The sequence below is a fragment of the Pelecanus crispus genome, chromosome 1 (genome assembly GCF_030463565.1).
Source record: "Pelecanus crispus isolate bPelCri1 chromosome 1, bPelCri1.pri, whole genome shotgun sequence".
Classification (NCBI taxonomy): domain Eukaryota; kingdom Metazoa; phylum Chordata; class Aves; order Pelecaniformes; family Pelecanidae; genus Pelecanus; species Pelecanus crispus.
Genome location: NC_134643.1, coordinates 65,060,945 through 65,080,487, shown reverse-complemented (window position 1 = coordinate 65,080,487; position 19,543 = coordinate 65,060,945). Strand labels below are relative to the sequence as shown.

General features: G+C 48.9%; 1 protein-coding gene across 1 annotated transcript; it reads right to left on the bottom strand.

Annotated features, from left to right (window-relative positions):
• Positions 1-304: 304 nt before the first annotated feature.
• On the bottom strand, positions 305-13,435 carry SVOPL (SVOP like). Its single transcript, XM_009489753.2, has 11 exons — positions 13,364-13,435; positions 13,135-13,259; positions 11,579-11,642; positions 9,970-10,095; positions 8,430-8,558; positions 6,705-6,778; positions 4,975-5,177; positions 3,695-3,806; positions 2,482-2,563; positions 836-925; positions 305-451 (listed from the first exon to the last, which is right to left on the bottom strand). Exons 1-11 carry the CDS (start codon positions 13,433-13,435, stop codon positions 305-307), a joined length of 1,224 nt encoding a protein of 407 aa, XP_009488028.2.
• Between the last annotated feature and the right edge of the window lie 6,108 nt (positions 13,436-19,543).

The window sequence follows — 19,543 nt, the reverse complement described above, 5'->3', positions numbered from 1 at the left end:
GGCTGAATCATAATAGATGTGGCACTTGGGACATGGTTTAGTGGACGTGGTGGTGTTGGGTTGATGGCTGGACTGATGATCTTAGAGATCCTTTCCAACCTTCATGATTCCTAGTTTTTACTTTCACTAAAAAATAATCCAGCCACCAAGCCGGGAAACATGAAATTACTACTGTACCCTTAATTGGTTTAGTGGTGGACTTGGTAGTGTTAGGTTAATGGTTGGACTGGATGATCTTAAAGGTCTTTTCCAACCTAAATGATTCTATGATTTTGTAATCTCCTAGTTTCTAAATAGCATTTAGCTACACAGGAGCTCCTGGAGTGGTAACACAAACCTGCAGTGCCCTGCCCTTGGTCTCGATGGGCAGTGTGAATGCAGAGATTGCACACACGACGCACACAGATGAGAAAAGACACAGGGCCCCAATGAAGGAAGCACTCATAAGAACCTGCAGGTAAATGAACAGTTCAAACATCAGCTCAGTGGTATGGCGAGGCTGGCAGTTAATTAGTAATTAAAGAGTGGACAAAGAGCCACAAACACCTGAGAGACTTGGCAATAGAAAAACAATGTCTTGTGAATCTAAGAGCTTTCAGAAAGTAACAAATACTAGCAAGCTAAACTCTGGGAAGACATTTTTGCAGATTTGCATCTGACAAAGACCATGGAAGTACTCTGTAAACATTAGATAAAGAACTAATGAGTGGGGGCGGGAATCGCATACCTATCTTTTTTCTTTTTTTTTTTTTTTTGTGAACTTCAGGGGCATCTCTGTATATTTGATAGCAATGATTGGCAAAATGTTTACCAACATTATCAGGCGTGCTCTTACTTGTGATATAAATGGGGCCACCATGGCTCCAACACGGCATAGTGACCCACTTGTTCCCATCCCCAGGGCTCGCATTGTGGTGGGATAAACCTAAAACAGGCCAGAGACAAATCGGATTAGTGCAACAATGATCTGTGATATGTGTCCTTATTATTTTTCCTTTTCTTTTTTTTCCTTAATTTCAGAGACACCCATTACATTGTCAAGGGCAGCTAGTGGGATAAGATACGAAAAGAAATAAAGGCTACTTTGGGTCTCTCTTGTGCCATTACAAATCTGCCAATTTTTGCCCCAAGTAAAGTTTTGGGGCAAGTCAATCAAAGCTGGATATGATTCCCCTGCTGTTTGCTTACCACCACCTTTCTCCCAGCTGTGCTGGGCAGCTCACATCAAAGTTGCAGAGGATAGGCAGGGTGCTAAAGGAAGAATTCAATTTATATTGCCAGGGCCTGTATCTGGAAAGCAGGAAGAAAGGATATTGTCTGCAGCCTTCAAGACTGCCTATTTATTTGTATCAACAGCACTTTTGTTTAGAAGGAGGAAAAAGAAAAACAGATCCCAATAAGAAACCTTCTGGCTTAGAAGAATGTGCTTTGTGTATTTTCTTTTTCACATCTCCCAAACACCTGTGCCAAAAAACCCACTTAAGCATGTGTTTTGCTTAAAGTTAAGTCCTGTTAATATCAACAGATTTTAGCAAGTATACTCATGGAAGCCTTTGTTTAAATACTTTACTGGGCCAAGCCAATGGAGGTAAGGTAATTCAAGAAGAGTCCAGGCATGTGGCCGGAAAGGGGATTTCCAAGTTTGGTTTTGATCACTGATTAAATTGTGAGTAGTATTATTATTGGTTTATGATATGGCCATTGCAGCGATGGTCTTTACATCAACAGCATCCAGTTTGGGACTATTAAAAAGTAGGTATTTACTCAAGCCTGGTGCATGCTTAAATAATATAGTGTACTATTAAAAGAAGTACCAGGCCAACTCAGGGATCTACTTCTGTTTGCATTTTATCACTTTAGTCAATCTGCAAGGCAATACATTTAACTCCACACAATTGTTTAAAAATGAACAACAAAAAACCCCAACAATGCCTGTGTCATCCACAGAACTCATGGCTCCAAAGTTGTCTGAAGGACAGGCTCTCTGAAGGATTAAAACTATTTGCAGACAGTGGAAATTGCTGTGTTCTAAGTGAAAAAAAATATGTGTGTGTATATGTATATATAACCTCATGTGCTATCTCATAGTACTACATCCCTTAAGCGCTGGAAAATGTTCCTTTCAGTGGTAGCCTATTTTCTAACTTTGCAGGGGTTGGGGAGGGGAAAGATTGTGGGGTTTGGAAGATGATTCAATGATTCTGTGGTGGTACACAACATCCTCAGAAATAACGTTTGGTAGTAGCTGCCCAACAGGTGGCTCAGTAGTGCATTCCTCTTCCACCTGCTCTTGTCATCTCCAAGTAGTTTTCTGATTCCTTCTCTGATCTTGCATATGAAAAAAGTGGGGCCAGGAAGCTGGAGATACTTAGTTCAAGGAAGGTGACACTAACTAGTCAATAAATATGGCAGCATTCATGGGTGTAGGCAAATGGCCTTTCATGCCCCAGAGCAGCTTAACGTACTTTCAGGAGGACCCACCTCTGCTGTGTAAATGTAGATGGTGTTGAAGTTTGCTGAAACCAAGGCACGCAGCATGAAGAGAAACCCAGTCATGCCTGTGCTAATGAGAAAGCCATGTGGAGCAAAGAGTTAGCATCACTGAACACTGATCAGCAGAGATGCAACCTAATATATACACTCTGCTAAGGCTTTTACCAGCTTAATATAAGGGAAAACAGAGCAAAAAGTTGATTGCTGACAAGTATAATCTTTCTTTAGTCCATTGGCAAGGCATGTTTGACAACGGGCTATGGCACCTTAGGTTTCCTTTAGGCCAGTGTTAGAGGCTGGAGGGAATGACCTGAACAGGACCACAGTGGCTCAGCTGGTGCTTTCGGCGTTGGGGTCAAGTCTGACTTCCAGCCTAGCCCTTGCTTTCGGTTCATGTATAAAACTGTTGTAAGCAAATACGATGGCCAAGCTCAGTTTCAGGAAAAACTGAAAATAACAGCTGTACAGAGGCCAATGCCTTACTGAATGGCTGTAAGCTTCCTGACAGGGCCTTATTTGGCTTAATGACTGTTTGCAGCCTCCCACTCCAGCTCCCAAGTATTTCAGCCAGTCTTCAGGACCAGTGGCTGACGGGACAGGCAGCAGGGGTGTACACCGCTGGCAAGCAGCTGTCAGGCTACCAGCCAGTTCAGAGGAAACTTCAGCTTGAAGCTGTCCTGATTCGCAGTAACTGTTAAGCTCTGCCAGCTTGAGAGGGGTCTTTCTTACACATCCTCACAAATCAATGTGATAATTACAGCACTCATGGCAGCCTTTCCCTTGATGCCTTGAGCGCCTCTTGAAGTGCCCGACTCTACAAGTTAGAGGAGACATATGTAGCGTTGCCAAAAATGAAAGAAAGAGGAGAAAAAAGAGACTGAAAGAAAAATATGACCTCTTTCTGGCAGGTGTTCTTCACATTTTCAGTTTTCCAGACTGCACTAGAAATCAGCTAGTTGTATGCTTAGGGGAAGCCATGTGGCTCAGTAATACAAGTGAGTTGCTCTGCACGCCCCTGCACTACAGCATCTGCTGCCGCAGGTTTTTCGGGAAGTGCAGGGAACCAGTCAGAGGGGTTTTTTTCAGGAGTACAAGAATTACTGGCCTGACTGGTGACCTAAGAATACCACAGGTACTGCCCTCTGCCCACAGCATTGCACACCCCCCCGCCCAACACTGCCCGCATGCTGAGCGAGACTACCTTGAGGTGCAGATATTAAGGAGAAGAAAGAATAGCGCCGTACATCCCATGGTGATACACAAGCTCAGGCGCCTTCCGAGGAAATTGATGCTGAGAATGTTCAAAGGATTTACTGGAGATAAAAAGGAAAACCATAAAATGTTACATGACCTAACTGCAATGATTGTCTGTCTTGATAGACCTTACGCAGCGTGCCTCAAAAATACCTATCTGCATTCCCCAGTGCCTACCAAATGCTCTACAAAATGCACAAATCCTATAATTTCCTTCCTGTACCCAAACCCTGTAGTTTGCCCCCCTGCCCCTTTTTTTGTTTGTCCTTCCTCTCGGAGGATGGAGCCTGTCCTCTGAAATTGCCCTGCTGCATGGCAGGATAGCAGCGCTGGTCCAGAGCCATGAGTAGCACAGGCAAGCAAGGCACCCCGCTGGGTGGACACCACTGGCCTGGGTGGTTTTGCTCCCTCTGGCCATGGCCCAGCCAAACACAGGGGCCCAGAGTATGCCCCATTGAGGCCCCTCATGAGCGGGGCTGATCCCAGCCTGGCTGCACCCGCAGGATCCAACACCCAGTCATTTTTGTGGCTCAGTTGCTGAGACATGAACCAGGGAAAATGTTCACCTTCCATGAGTGTTGCAATGCTAGACCCAAACACACGGTGCCAAGTTCTTTCATGGGTGTCATGTGGCTGCCTTTGGGCCATTCCCCAGTCCTCCCTGGCAGATTGCACCAGGAGGCATTTTGGTTTTCTGCAGATTCCCTGGGCACTGTCCTTTACTGTAGCGCTCAGCGCAGGACCTGCTCCTCAGGCCACCATCTCTTTGCAAGTAGGGCACTTGTGTGGTGCACTCAGTTACATCAATGTGGCTGTTTGCAATCCTTGCTTATTTATGACTTTCCAAAAACTACATGTCTGGGAATTTGGGAAGCCAGGCTTGGTTCTGGTAAGTTAGGATTAATTTCCCCTGGAATCTAACTGAGGCTGTCAGTACATACTAATTGCAAAGGAGGTCTTTGGCTCTGCTGTTGGAAGAACCTGTGCTGAAGTTGAATTATTCACCTGGGGAGCAATGCCCTCCCTTGCCACCAGCTCGTGACCCGTGTCCCAGACCTTCCTTTGAAGAGCCTGTTCCTGGCACTTGCCAGCAATTCTGAGGACATCTCAACCTCTGGCACATCACTAAATGCATGCAAAAGCTTTTAGCTTTGCAGCAAGTATTGGCTGGCTGTAAAAAGGGAATGGCAGGGCAGGGCGGGGAGAAGGGTGGGGAGAAGAGGTTACGTGCGATCTCTCCGACTGTGCTGATGAGCATGGTCTGGTAGGCAGCGGGCCCGAACATGTGGCAGTGGCAGGGGCTGCGGCTCTCCTCAGAGTCATCACTGGGGTCCTGCACCAGTGGTGCTGCAGAGCCACAGACGAGGTCCCGCTCCAGTAACTCAGCGCTGGCCAAGATGACACCGTAATAAGCGAAAGCTATGCCAAGCCTGTTGGGGCAAACACTGCAGTGAGTGGCAGCAACAACAAGGAAGGTGAGGAAACTGAAACGCATCAGGTTTTGGGTGCCCTGGGACTCCCTGCTGTGTGCACCAGCTCTGCGTGATGGACCCTCCCTTAGCCTGACCCTAGCAGTGACTTGGGCACCCACTGGTCACCCCCCCATGGCACACCACTACTACCTATGTCCATGCACCGCTCTTCCTTGGGGGGCCCCACGCCAGCTCACAGCTCGTCTTTTTGCTTGCCCCTTGTGCTGTTTCTTACATGCTGAGGAGAGCGTGCCCATTTGGTCCCTTCCCTCATGCAGGGCTGTAAGTGGAGACATTTCCAACCCACCCCTTCCCAGACCAGGAATTCTCAACATTAGGCCCCAACACTTGCAGCTCACATGAAGCAAGTGTCCAGGTTTTTTTGTGTGGGTGGTGGTGTTTTTTTGTTTTGTTTGGTGGTTGTGTTTTTTTTTTAAACTCCTTATCCTTTCTCTCCAAGGATTTTCAAAAGGAGATTTCATTAACTGGGTGGAGAGGCTCACATCACACCCTGGCTGGTTGTCAAGAACACAACATTGGTGATGGCAGCCTGGCTGTGTCACTATCAAGTAATTCAGCATACGCCTAATCATAAGCAGGCTGAAAAGTAATTTTCACTTTTTTATCCCCCCTGGCAGTTTCAGAAATGAGCGGCAGAATCTGGGCTAGGAAACGAGCTGCCTGGAGAGGTGGGGGATGCTCGGGGCATGGTGAGGGGTGGGGTGGGAATGCAAACCCGGGAACACACCAGCAGCTCCTGGGGGGAACTAGAAGAGAAAGGAGGATTAAAAAAACAAAAAAAAGGTATTTCATAACACTCATACAAGTTGAGGGGAAAAAAAAGAAAACCAACCCATAAAATATTCAAGGCCTGACTTAGCAACATTTTGGGTCAATGAGTTCCCACGGACCCATTATTTATGCATTTCCATTCCAGACAGCAAAGTCAATGAAATGTATATTACCCTTGCATACAGCTAACTGGGAACATTGCATATGAAACCCATCTCTCTTCAATCTTAATTTTCCCCAGCCAGCGGCACTGGTAACAGTTAATGAGTTTCTGTTGGAGCCCTATTTCACTGATACATTGGCTGGCCTGCAAAGGTGGCGCATTTCTCCTCCTCCCGGGAAGAACAAGTTTACACCAAGAAGGGAAGCGGAGCAGCGGGCAAATTGCTGGTGCACACTGCAGGCAGGTGTGGGCTCTCTCCTGTGGCTCTCGGCTGGATCCCACCCCCCATACCCTGAGCAGCCCTGTCCTGAGGAAGGACTCATGGCACGCTGCACCACCCTGGATGTCCAGCCCTTTTCTGCCTATGTTAATACTGGCTGACAGAGGGTGTCTGAGGCATGGTCTGAGATCAGGTCATGTCTATGGTGACCCATGCTGGCAGCATCAATGGGAGACTTCTGCTCCCTGCACACCTTCAACTGACAGAATGAGCTGATAAGCAAGGCGGGGGGGGAAAGACTTTTTTTTACCATATGATCCATATCTGCAAAGTGGTTCTGAGGTATTTGGGGTGGATGAGGTCTTTAAATCTTCCTCTCCTTTCCTGCAAATCATTTGATAGAAATAGAAGTTTTTAAAAAGGCATCTTTTATACAGGGGCCAGTGTTCTGTGGCAGTGGCTGGCAATCCAGGCCCCCCCCCCAGCCCTCGCCCCAGGCTGCCGATAGCGCAACACTCTCAGATGGTGCAACATAGCACCCCATCACCCCTTCAGAGAGGAAAGCCCCTCTTCCCAAAGGATGCCCACAGGAGGATGCACTGCAAAGGATGGAGGGGAGGAGAATAGAACACCCTGAGCACTGCCGGTGTGTGTGTGTCCCCCCCCCCCCGCCTCCCCACCCAGCTCCTGGCAGTCTGGCTCCAGCATGACCGTCACAGTGCTGGAGGGGTCCAGCACCCCTGGGGTTGCTGGCAGCTCCCGTTGCCCCATGTGCTGGGGAGAGGGGCCCAGGGTCTGCTGCTCTGCATGCGGAGCAAGTTTGTGGCCACATGCATCTTGCAGGGAGGACTGAAATGCCAGTGAGCAGAGAGACAAGCAGGCACTGGGGGGCCCTGCCTGCCCTGCTGCTCCCCAAAAGCTGGCAGCTGCCCCAGCATCCCACCATTGAGGGGAGATGAGTTCGCAGGGACGGTCTGGGTTGCCTTTATTTTTATCTTCCTCTTCATTGGTTAAGCCTAAGAGGGTGCACAACTAACAAAAACCCTTCCCACAGCCAATGTGGGTCCATTACATAAATTCAATTAAACTACAGGGAAGCTTTAATCCTAATTAATTCCAATACAATAGCACCATCTTGCATGAATTGCTAAGGACAATACTTGGTGCCTGTAGGACTGAATAAGCAGCAAAGATGTCCAGGAAAGGGACTTAAAAGAGCTGGATAATAATTTTGAGACCCTGGACAATAGTTTTGTCCAATCTTCCTCTCTTGAGGATTAAAGGAGCCACCTGAACAAGTCAGCAGGGCCTGGCCTGGGGATAAGGGGGAGCAGCCTGTAGGGGCCCTGGCACCCAGCTCCTCTCCTGCCCTGCCTGCAACACCCATACGTGCTTTCGGACATTTCAGTCCAGTACTGATAAACTCCTGAGCTGCTCACAGGTGCAAATGCCGGTAGCTCTGAAATGGGGTCTCATGCTTTGACCCTCTTCTGCTGGTCCACGGCTCCACTCTCAGGGACCTGGGGTGCTGGGACATAGCAGACAAGCCCAGCCAGGGTCTGGGAGAAGCCTCTGGGAGCAGTGGGGATTGACCTCGTGGCAGGGACCCTGGCAGCCTGACCATCCACAGCACTGAGAGGGAGCCTGAGGGGCAGGTCCCAGGTCTCAGGGCAGGGGGGGATGCCTCTGCGGGATGGACGGGCAATAAGGAAGAATGCGCTTTGCCAGGAACCCTTTTTGTGGTAAAGGAAGCAAATCTTTTCTCAGCACGGTATTTTTCTGAGCGAACACAAAGAATAAGGAAAAAAAGCAGAAAACTCAATTCCATTTTTGAGGGCCAAGATTACTGTCTTGCCAAAAAGAAGACAGACATCTTCATCATCACATTCAATAGTTGCTTGGAAAGAAACCAGGTGAGGAGGGGGAGAGAGGCAGAGTGAGACATGCTTGGTGCTCCCACTCCCTCCCTGAACCCCGGATGCCGGCAGCCCTACCCGGGACGGAGGGGCCAGGCAGCACCGCAGGCTCAGCTTACCTTGGCGGACTCCCTCAGCACCCCCTCGGGCATCGCTGCCCTGTTCATCTTGGCTATCCTCCGCAGCGTGGCCAGGGCAGCCGCCACGTTTCCTGTGGACACGTTGTACCGCGCCGACTCCGGAATGAACTGAAAGCAGAGCAGAAAGCCTTTCTGCACCTCTGTCCACGCAACCCTACTCACAGCTTCCCGTCATGCCCAGGAGCCCAGCCAGCTTAGCAAGGGGCACCGCCTGAGCTGAAGCAGCTTTTTGCCTGTCCTCCTCCCCAGCTAAGCCTCAGGGCACCCCTGTGTGTCCCAGCTTCCCATACCCCACTTTGGGGGCCTCACCCTGCCCAACAAACCCATTTCTTGGTCCAGCTCTCAGCGGTCTGCTATTGAGCCATCTGTGGCAAGCACTCATGAGAGGTGGAAGCCAAAGACACAGGTTTAACAAAAACAACCCCTAATTAATTGAAATTCTAAAATGGGATGAGGCATATGTCATTTACTTAAGCAAAAGTCTTGGAAGACTCAAGAAGACCATTAAAAAAAAAAAGGAATACATAGATGAAATTTAGGAACAAACTCATTCATCACTAGTGTTTGCAGTGTTCACCCACACCTGGTGCTCTTTCTAAAATAAAATACCTTTTTATTAAATGATGGCTCTATTAAATTATAAACAATTACATCTGTATCACTGAAATATGAATTAAAGACTCCTTTTTAAAAGGTATGTATGCTGACTATGTCTTTTTTTCTTCCGGACTAAAAACTTTTGCTACCTTTTTTTCTGGCAAAAATAATCAGGGAAACCAAACGTCAGTTATACGAGTGGACATTCACAGCGACCTTGCATTTGACTGCCCAGGTAGAACCCCAGATGGACTTGTGCATTTGTTCAGCTGCAGGAAGGGCTTTCACACCTGCACAGCTTTCACCAGCCACAGCTTAGCACTGCAGAGCCCACAAGCACTGTAAGTAGGCATTTTCCACATCACTCTCCACAAATAAGACAGGCTGATATTTCTGAAGCATGAGTAAACCCGGGGAAGCTGTGGTTGACCCTGACACCCATTTGCTCAGTGAACACTTTACTGAGGCTTCTTTCCTCAGCCCTAGCAAATGTAAAGACTGAAGAGGGTGCGCTGTGGCCAGCACTAGACTGAAGATATTACTCATAATTTTTTTTGCATATCCTGCCTAGCCTGTCTTCCTCTCAATGCCTGGCCCATCACCATGGTCCCTGGGTACCACTGGCAGTCTGGACACTGGAGCCTGTGGTGCTGGAGGGCTACAGTAGGCCAGCAAAGCCAGACACTTTGCAAAGCAAAGCCAAGCCAAGCCATGTTCCACAGGGTCACATCTCCCCAGCAGCCGGCCTGCAGCCCCCCAGGCCATCAGGACCTTCCCAAGCCCCCCGGGTGAGAGGGCTGCGGTGGTGAAAGGAGGACACAAGGACAGCCCCAGGCTTGCAGGGGGTGGAGGGCAATGCCTCTTGGTGCCTGGGGAGATGCCAGGTCAGTGGCGGTGCAGCGGGGAGCAGAGCTCTTCCTACCTTGAACACCAGGATCAGAAGGATGCCAGGAATGGAGGCGATTCTGATCAGCCACCGCCAGCCAATGGTTGGGTTCACCACTGATGCCAGGCCAATGATTAACAAGGATCCTGCCAACCAAAACACCTTTCCAAGGGAAAGGAAGGGGTTAAAACATGAACACATGGCAATGATTTGTTTATATTCTTCCCTTCAGGTCTGGTTCCATGGACAGGTGTGGGAATCTATGCTGGGCAGTGGTGCAGTTCAAACCGAACCCATGGCTGTCTGAGAAGTTGATCTTGGGTTGAAGGAAAGAGGGGAAGAAAGACAAGGATTTGAGGAGGGACGGCTGAAGATAGTCTTAATTAGCTCCAGATGAAAACAGATAACTTGCTGTGGCTACCATTGTACTTAAAGCCACTTCTTTTGTCCTTCCAGTTGCTCCTCTGCTAACGCTCATGCCCATGAATTTTCCTCTTGTCTAAATCTCTGCAGGGAAGCAGCAGATTTACAAGCACTGAAGGCAAAAACAGGCCAGATTTCCACTGCTGGAAGTTGGTGAGTCTCCAGTAGACTCAATGCCAAGTTATACCAATGGAGAATCTGGCCCCCTGATCTGCAAGTACATTCCTCCTCAAAGTTCACTTGTTGCTATTAGGAAATGCATCCGTTTCCAGGGGACCACCCAAGGGAGCTCAGCCAACAAAAAGCACAAACAAATACATAAAAGCCACAGCAAGTTCATGAGTAATCTGTGGGCAGAAATAACAAATTTCTGGGGACAAATACAAGAGTATTCTTTTTTATAAACCTTTGTGTTTCTGGTGACACTTTGGTAACGAAGCCCTGGGATCAAACAGGCAGTAATGAAAAGCAAATTATCCCTGCCACCAAGACCATATACAAACACTATTGGCTCAACAGTTGGATGAATTCGTGTGCTCAGTGAGGCCTCCGCAGATCATTTGCACATGCAGCAAGTGCCCACTGCAGAAATCTGGAGTAAGCAACAACCCCAGACACACTTGCTGTGGTCTTTGCCCAGCAAGTGGTCACAACCCTCCCAGCACGTCTCAGGCGGAATTTGGGACTATCTATGCTAGCCCTATCCTGTGCATAGCCCTGTGCTGTCCCTGAGCAGGGACAGGAAGAGGTGCAGATTAGGATCTTATCTGGGAATCACCTCATTAATCACTTGTTATTAAACAAGTCCAAAGAAAGGCGAGGATGAGCCCAGGCCCAGAGGGGGCTGGTGGTGCCACTAGCCCCAGGGCTTGCCAGAAAGCACATCAGCACTGGCCCCATTAGAGCAGGCAGCACCGTTATCAGTAGGGCAACTGAGAAGCTGGATGTCAGCCGTCACTCAAAATCCCCATGCAATGTTTGGAGCATCCAATTATTTGAGAAGAAATTGCCTCTTTTCTGCAGGTGGCTGCCTGTGTACATCTTTAATAACGCAGATGCCACGCTCCAGGGCGCAGGAGGTAGCAAGCACTCGCTCGGACCAAGATAAGTGCGAATAGTCTGGGAGAAAGTCTGACATGGTGGAGACCCGGCTTCCAAACAGCAGCAGGACAAATCTCCAGGGACTTGGGGCTGGAAGAAACAGCAGCATGCTCACTCTTACCTGAGATAAGGGCAACATGTATCCTCGGTATTTGGTGGGCAAAAATTCCGTTTTTATGATAAGCCTAGCGAAAAGGGAAAAAGATGCAGAAATACAGCAGCAATGAGAATTTCTATACCAACCAAGGAGCAGTTCAGCTCAGCTCAGTTAGTGCTGGACGTTGCTGCCCGTGGGCAGAGCGACCATCCCTCTTCTACCACTGAGCACCCAGAGAGGGGGGGCCATGCTCAATACGCCTCCCACTTGGGCAGGCACTAAATTACATGCAAGGGAGATGCGTGGCATGAATCCTCTCCAGGCCAGGGCTGTAGGATACGGGCAGGTGTTCCTGTGCACCAGGAAACCTACGGGAATGTCCTGTGGGGCAGCTGAGGTGTCAGCACAGGTGCAGAGTACATTCATAGGAGGGGACAATTTTTAGTGAATCATTATTTTCATTAAATAAAAACCCCAGTCCATTCCACTTTTTATCAAATAGTTGGATGACCCTTGGGGGAGGTCCTGGCACTGGCATCTCAAGCTCACAGGTGTGAATTGTGCTTCCCTGGCTGAAAAGAGAGTGAGAGAGGGAGAGACCCATGTTGGCTCCTTCTATCTCAGCTACTGAAGTGTTTTATAAAATGTGCAATTTCCCTCCTTCCTCATTAGGCTCATTAGCAGCCTCCATGGCCAAGGAATGGGGGCCCTCCTGCAAAGGAGGCATCCCTGGGAGCTCGGTGGATGCACAACCTGGGTGCATGGCGCCTTCTCCTCCCAACACCGCCTATCTCCCTCCCATCCTTTGCTTCAGCAAAGGGGTCTTGGGTCAGTGCGACCAGCTTTGGGCTTTTCTGCATGGGCAGCACGGAGGTTTGAGGAACCACGGAAAATGCTGAAACGCTGCATTTGTTTCCCTGAGAGAGTCGAAAGAAATAATTTATATTGCCAGGCTCCTAGTGAAGTGGTTGTTAATATCGTGAATTTCTCCTCTCTCCCTTCACGTCCCCCCTTCTGCCCCGACAAGGAAAAAAGTTTCATTTAAGTGGGAACATTTTACATCAGTTCAAGAGGAATTTGCTACTTAAGCAGAATTGTTCTGACTTTTTTACGAGGAAGCAGCCTTTGCTCATCTGTTACCTGTCTAATCGCTTTTATAATATATATGTGCTTAATAATACCTCTGTCACTGGCTTAACACAAACCAGCTGCCCCCTCTATTCCTGGGCTCAGAAGTCCTTGGGAATTGCAATTTAGGTTGATCAACTGGGATTCAGTGAAATTACAGAACAGCATTTTGTTTTAAGGAGATGTGGGAATTTCCTCCCCTTTCCAGTTCCAGCCCCTATGGAGGCCCCTTCCCCGCCATCTCCTCCAGGTCACAGAGCAGCCACAGCTTATCAGGCTCAGTGCAAGGGAAACTGGGCGCGCTGCCAGGGTCAGCCAAAATGAGCTGAAGGGCCTTTCTTGCTGTAAACCGAGGAACTCAGCCCCTCCAGGACCCGGGGTGCCTCTGCTAACCTCTCCGTGAAGGCTGGCTTGCCACTACCCATGCCACAACGCACAAGGCACAGCCTTACCCTTGTGCGTGGCCCGACACGCCACCTCCTACCATGGCCCGCAGGAACACGAACCAGACGTAGGATGGGGCAAATGAGGTCAGCAAGGAGAAATAGGCTGCCCAGAGGAATGAGAGCAGCAGGATCTGCAAAAGGAGAAAAATTAGGGTCATTAAATCACAGGCTCAGCCAGGTGCACGGCTCCTGCAGGGCTTGGGAAAAGGACATGCAGCCCCTGGTGCTCACTCACCTTCCAGCGGCCATACCTGTCGGCCAGGAGCCCGAGCACTATGCTGAAGACCATGTAGCCAAAAAACACCATCTAAGGGGAATTGAAACACAGCTGTGGAGGGCCCACTCCCAGCAGCACCAGGCAGCTCTGCTCTTTGAAATGTGTGTGTGTTGAATGCTTTCCAAGCAGCAGGATGAACTGCAGCACCCAGAGCCATGAGCGAGGTGACTTTCAGGGGTTGACTTATTCCATGTAGGCACTCACTGCTTCAACCCTCAAAGCTGAGGGTTGGATGGCAATGACTTCAAAATAAGAATATGGAAATGGGGGCTTGTTTCGGCATTACAGCTCTAGGCGCAGACATGTGCTTTACATCAACTCACTTTCTGGTTTTCTACAGTTGTGGTATTGTTCTTGTCCCTGAGAGGAGGCCCTAGGAATTTATTTGGTCCACTGGGAAATGTGCTTTACAAAGCCCGTGGTGGTGCCCTGGACAATGCCCATGTAGTAGATGACCTGCATGGGGGGAACACAAGTCACTCACCGTTGTCACTAAAGCCACCTGCCAGTCTTGAAGCTGCCACTCACATCGGATGAGAGGGGACACAACAGCTATTAGCATGATCTCCATAGCTTCGGCCACCTTCAGGAATGAGTGTGTACATTAACAAGAAAGGAAGCCAGAAGGAGCCCACAGCAGAAAGTCCCTCAGTCCCACCAAGCCTGCAGCCATGGCAGTCCCCCCATGTCAAAACAGCCCTGCGAAGCCATGGTGCCTCGGTAGCAGCCTGAGCCCTGTGCCTGATCCGGAAGATGTGAGCAATTGGAAACAGGGAGAGGAGGGGAGAAAGGTGCACCTAGGAAACAGGTATCTAGGTACACTGTACCTAGGAAGGTTGGAAAGGCTCATCCTTTGCAGGGGACACTCTTACCCAGCTGTGCTAGTGGAAGGTCTTCAACTATCTCTGGAAACCAAGCTGCTTGGTTAGGTACCCATCTGTGAATTCAGGCATCTAACACAAAGATGACCTCTTAAAACTGTTCTTGATTAAAAACTTCATTGCTCCATTGGCTGATTGCCCCAGCAGCTGGCTTCAGTTAAGAAATGAGCCTATCATTTACACATAGCTAGAGGTTTTTCCATCTCAGCTGCAGTGATCCTCATAGATATGTCCCCATCGCACCTTTAGGCCAGCCTGGCCTCAGGCTTGTGCCCCAGTTCCCAGACCAGATACACCATTAACCCAAGACCCTGGCAGTTAGGAAATTTTTCATGTAGCCAAGGGTGAGAGGAGCGCAGCCCTCCCATCGCAAATTGCACAGGGTTTGGGTGTCCTGGGGATGGCATGAAAAATGCCATTGGGAGGCTGAACCTGACCCTCAGGTACTATTGAAGACATGCCCTGTCAGTGCTTCCTGCTGGGATGGTGCTCCAGGGCAGGGGCCAGGCCAGGATACTCTGGGCCAACCTGCCTGGCTTTGCTCCGAAATAGGTCTGATGTCAGTTGTGGTCAATATCGATTTTGGCCAAAGATGACAACAGCAGAAATCCTGCTTGAGAAGGTATGTGTGAAAAAAATGGGCTGCAATATGCACCCATGGTGCTTATGACTGTTATTAGACAGTAATAAGGAAAATGAACATTTTTTGGCCCAGTGCAGATGGCTGCAGACACCTACCCCAGTGCTGCCCATGATCAGGAAAAGCACAATGTGGAACCTCCCAAACCCAATGGTTTCCACAGCTTCTTCCACTGTAAATGTCTTCTGCCCTGAAGACCAAAGGGAAAGAAAGAGACAAAAACCACATCAGCAGTCAAATTGTACCTCCTGCTCATGAAACATGAACGTTTTTCATGCTACTGTGGGACTGTGCCTGGAAAAAGGCTGGAAACATCTAGCAGTTGTGTATCCACTGACCAGCCCTGGGCACGCTGGTGGCCGGGCATGTCAGGGTTTGCTGAAACAGCGGCCAGCTGGGGAGAGGGCAAGCTGGGCATGGGGGAAGGACAGCCTTGCTCCCCTGGGGCTTTTAGAGCCTTGTCCCAAGTTACCCCAGGTGCTTCAGAAACCTGTGGCTGGGACTGCATCCAGGCAATGGTCTGCTCTCTTCTTCTGCCCAAACTGCCACAGGCTCAGCCCCTTTGCACCCCTGGGGTACGGGCCCGCTCCTGGCATGGGCGGTGTGAGCTGGGGGCTGCCCCAGCCCCAAGCCCTGCGAGACGAGCACAGCCAGGAGCTCTGAGCTTAGTTTCATCTCCTAAGCCTTTATTCCTGACTTTCCTGCCCCCAGTTCAAGAGCAAACAAATCATCTCAAGATCAGGGCTGGGATGACTTTATAAACAGACCTGGCAGAAAGCTTTCAGTATATGTGTGCTTTTAAGCTCTTATTTAGGTAAAGTCATAGCTGCATAAATTTTTCTGTCAGGCCATTTATCTCCCAACTAAGTCATCTCAGACCCATCAACATTACCTCTGAAATGGAACAGAACTTACTGCAGGATTTTAGGAGAATTTTTTTTTTTTTTTCAAATGCAGAACTTTTCATTTTATGCTTTTCTACAGTTTTTTTCTCTTTAAAATGCTTTTGAAATAGAACATATTTTTCTTTAAAAACAAAATAATCCAAAATGAAAGAATCCTGGAATTACCAATATAAGAAAACATATACACAAAGCAGAGGTCTGAGAAAAACCAAGCCAGCCAGCTCTTCCCACCATCATAGGCAGCAGCCAGCAGTCTGGTAGCTGTGCTGGGAGAGGAGCAGTATGAAGCTGATGCTTGTAGCTCCATGTACAGAGGTTTTAGGTAGCTGGACCGTCAGGACTGGGGACCCTCCCTCAACCCTGGCTAAATGAGGACCCAAATTTCTAGTCCTGCCAATACAAACCCACCTTTTGGGGGTTCTTGTCTCTCTGTGTGGATTTCCTCCAAGCCAATAGCATTTTCTGCCTCTTTCGGTGCAGTAGCCATCTCAGCTCCTGCTGGGGTCCACTGTCACTGTCAGGCAAGGCTGGGATTTAACTGTGAAACCTCTGGAGAGTCACAAAACCATCTGAGCAATAAACCAGCAAAGCAGCATCCCACGCTGGAGTGGAAACATTCAGATATGTTCAAACATGGGTTTGTTTCAGGCAGCTATTAGGACACGTTCCTTCCCAGAGTGTTTTTTGTGAAAAATACATAGAAACATCACAAGGCAAGTCAGTTGAACTGACAGAGATCAGTTGTTGCATTGCACTGGATGTTTTTGTGGAAAGTCCAGGGACCACCTCAGGGAAGACTGGAGACCTGCTAACACAAGAGAGCATGCGAAGACTTGCCCAGCCCGGAGGTGAGTGAAATGCAGAGGCAGCCAAAAGATGCTGCATCTCCAAGAGCCAAGGCATACATGACCGGCAACAGGTTGCCCCTGTTGGAGGCAGAATATCCTGGTTTCAGCTGGGATAGAGTTAATTTTCTTCCTAGTAGCAGGCATAGTGCTGTGTTTTGGATTTAGGATGAGAATAATGTTGACAACACACTGATGGTTTAGTTGTTGCTCAGTACTGCTTATGCTAGTCAAGGACTTTTCAGCTTCCCATGCTCTGCCAGGTGCACAAGAAACTGGGAGGGGGCACAGCCAGAATAGTTGATCCAAATTGACCAAAGGGCTATTCCATACCATGTGATGTCATGCTCAGTATATAAGCTGGGCGGGAGTTGGCCGGGGGGCAGCGATCACTGCTCGGGAACTGTCTGGGTATTGGTCGGTGGGTGATGAACAATTGCATTGTGTATCACTTGCTTTGTATATTATTATTACTGTTATTATTATATTGTTATTATTACTACTACTATTTTACTTTATTTCAATTATTAAACTGTTCTTTTCTTATCTCAACCCAGGAGTGTTTCTCACTCTCACTCCTCCGATTCTCTCCCCCATCCCATTGGGGTAGGGGGCCTGAGCAAGCGACTGCATGGTGCTTAGTTGCTGGCTGGGGTTAAACCATGACACAGAAATTGCCACCCCTTGGGAGCCAGGGTCTAGTGAGAAGTAGACGTGCTGCACTCTGTAATTGCTCAGCCTTATGAGAGCATGCACTGACACAGAGCCAGCGGGTGGGAACAGCTGTGCCAAGGAGCAGGGTGACCAAGCCTACGCCCCTAACGCCGGCTGCCCTGGGAAGGCACAGCCAGCAAGCGGCAAGCACCAAACTCCTCCTCACCTCAGGGGACCATGGAGGAAACCCCAGTCCCCTGTGTTGCTGTGTGGGACACCTGGTGAGGCTCAGGTGCTCAAGCAGAAGGGTGCATTGCAGCCTCCAACACCCCACACCATCTAAGACACCCCCAGAGGCATCAGGATGGTGGATAACATTTATGGGAGACCCACACTACTTTAAAATAGCAGCAGGTGAACAGGTGGAATACCTGCTGTAGCATCTCAAATAACACCAGAAATGTGTGCAGGCACCTGCATCCCCCTCTCTCCAGGGTATTGGGGCAGCTGGAGCAAAATTCACTCATCCATGAGCAGACAAGAAGCCACTGTTCAGGTAAGTCCCTGGCACCATATGCTCTGCTCTAGCATTTATGTCCAAAAGATAGAGATTTAAATCCAACTCTTCAGTAAACTCCCTAACAGTTCCTACCAAACCCACGGTTTGTTCATCCCAAATATTTGCAGCACTGTTTGCCCTGATGGGGTAGCTAGTGTCTATCACACCTCTTCAGGTTTCCCACTATTTGTAAATCCTGCTGAAAATACTAAATACCAATTATGTGGGCCAAAAGAACAGCAGTGACAAAGCTGCTGCTGGCAAGGAAATCAGCCATCTTCCATCCAAAGGGAGCAAGAAAGAATGCAATGAAACTGCTGCTGGGATCCAGCAGCAGGACATTGTGACCCCACGCTGGAGGGCTTGCAAGACAGTGAAGGGCACATGCCATGCAATGCTGCTCAGGAGACCAGCTGGGAATTTTGTCAGCAAAGACAGAGAGCTTCTGCACGTGACATACAAATAATCAGATACCCCCACTATTAAGCCAAGACTCGATTAGATTTGTTTTCTTTTTTTTTTTTTTTTGTTTTGAGTGAAGCTTCCTTACCTCTGCAATGTCTCAGACACGGAGGAGCAGACCTCTCCTCTTTTCTGGCTGTTTCTTTCCCTTCTGCTCTTTTCTTTTTACAGTGTTGGCGGTGCTGTGGGTTTGGGATCCAGCTCCCAGGAATCAGGTTTCCTACTCGCCGGGCACAGGCAAGTCCATCTCCACCCACCTCCCCGGCCCAGAAGTAGGTGCTGTAGGCGGGGTGCCCCAGCGCTGACCTGTGCTGGTCCCGTGGCACCTACAGGTCCTCCACAGGGGCTGCCCACCACAGGGATGACCCCAGGGAGATGGAGGGAGGGCACTGGTGAGATGTCCCTATTACTACACTGGCAAGATTTTAGTTGACAGGTTTTGGGGGCAGGTCCTGCAGCACCAGCATCCATAGAATGGGCTTTTGCTAACCCCTGCAAAGCCATGAGCAGCACCCAGGCGCTGCAGCCAACAGCCCCCCTCAAGCCAGGCAAAGCCAACTCAGGTACCATCACCATGAAAAAAACAGGGCCTGTTCATCTGCTTCATCCTTTTAAACTTTCTGACTGAGCACCAACTGCAGTGCACATTCATGGCTTAATCTGCTGCAGTGATCCTGACCTTACCATGCAACAAATCTCTGTGTTTACAGGTTGGGTTGCTCAGTGAATCTGAGCTACTATATGTATGTGCTCTTGACTAGGAGTGTATATGTCAACCTTTTCTACTCAAGTGTATTGGCGTTGGCTTTAGTTTCTCCCAGTGAAGATGCTGGGATGTTTTTTGTCTCACTCTTCTGTGAGGGTTCCCCAAATCCTTCTCTTTTGAAATAAGTACACTGAGCTGGCAGCAATGCTGCAATAGTTTTATCAAAGCACGTAACTCCCACGCTGAATCTCATGCTTCCAAGCATCAGGAAGACATTTGCTGCCAGCCAACATATGCTGTTTCATAGCCTTATTTTCCCCTTAATAATATCTAATATTCAGCTACAGCCGTTATTGGAATCTGCTGAACTAGATGCATGTTCCAGGCTGCCAGATCCATACCACTATGTTTTCATTGCAAAAACTCAGCATGCGTCCAATCACAGGCAGGTACAGATGTTTTGGCATTCCAGCTTCCCAGCACAGA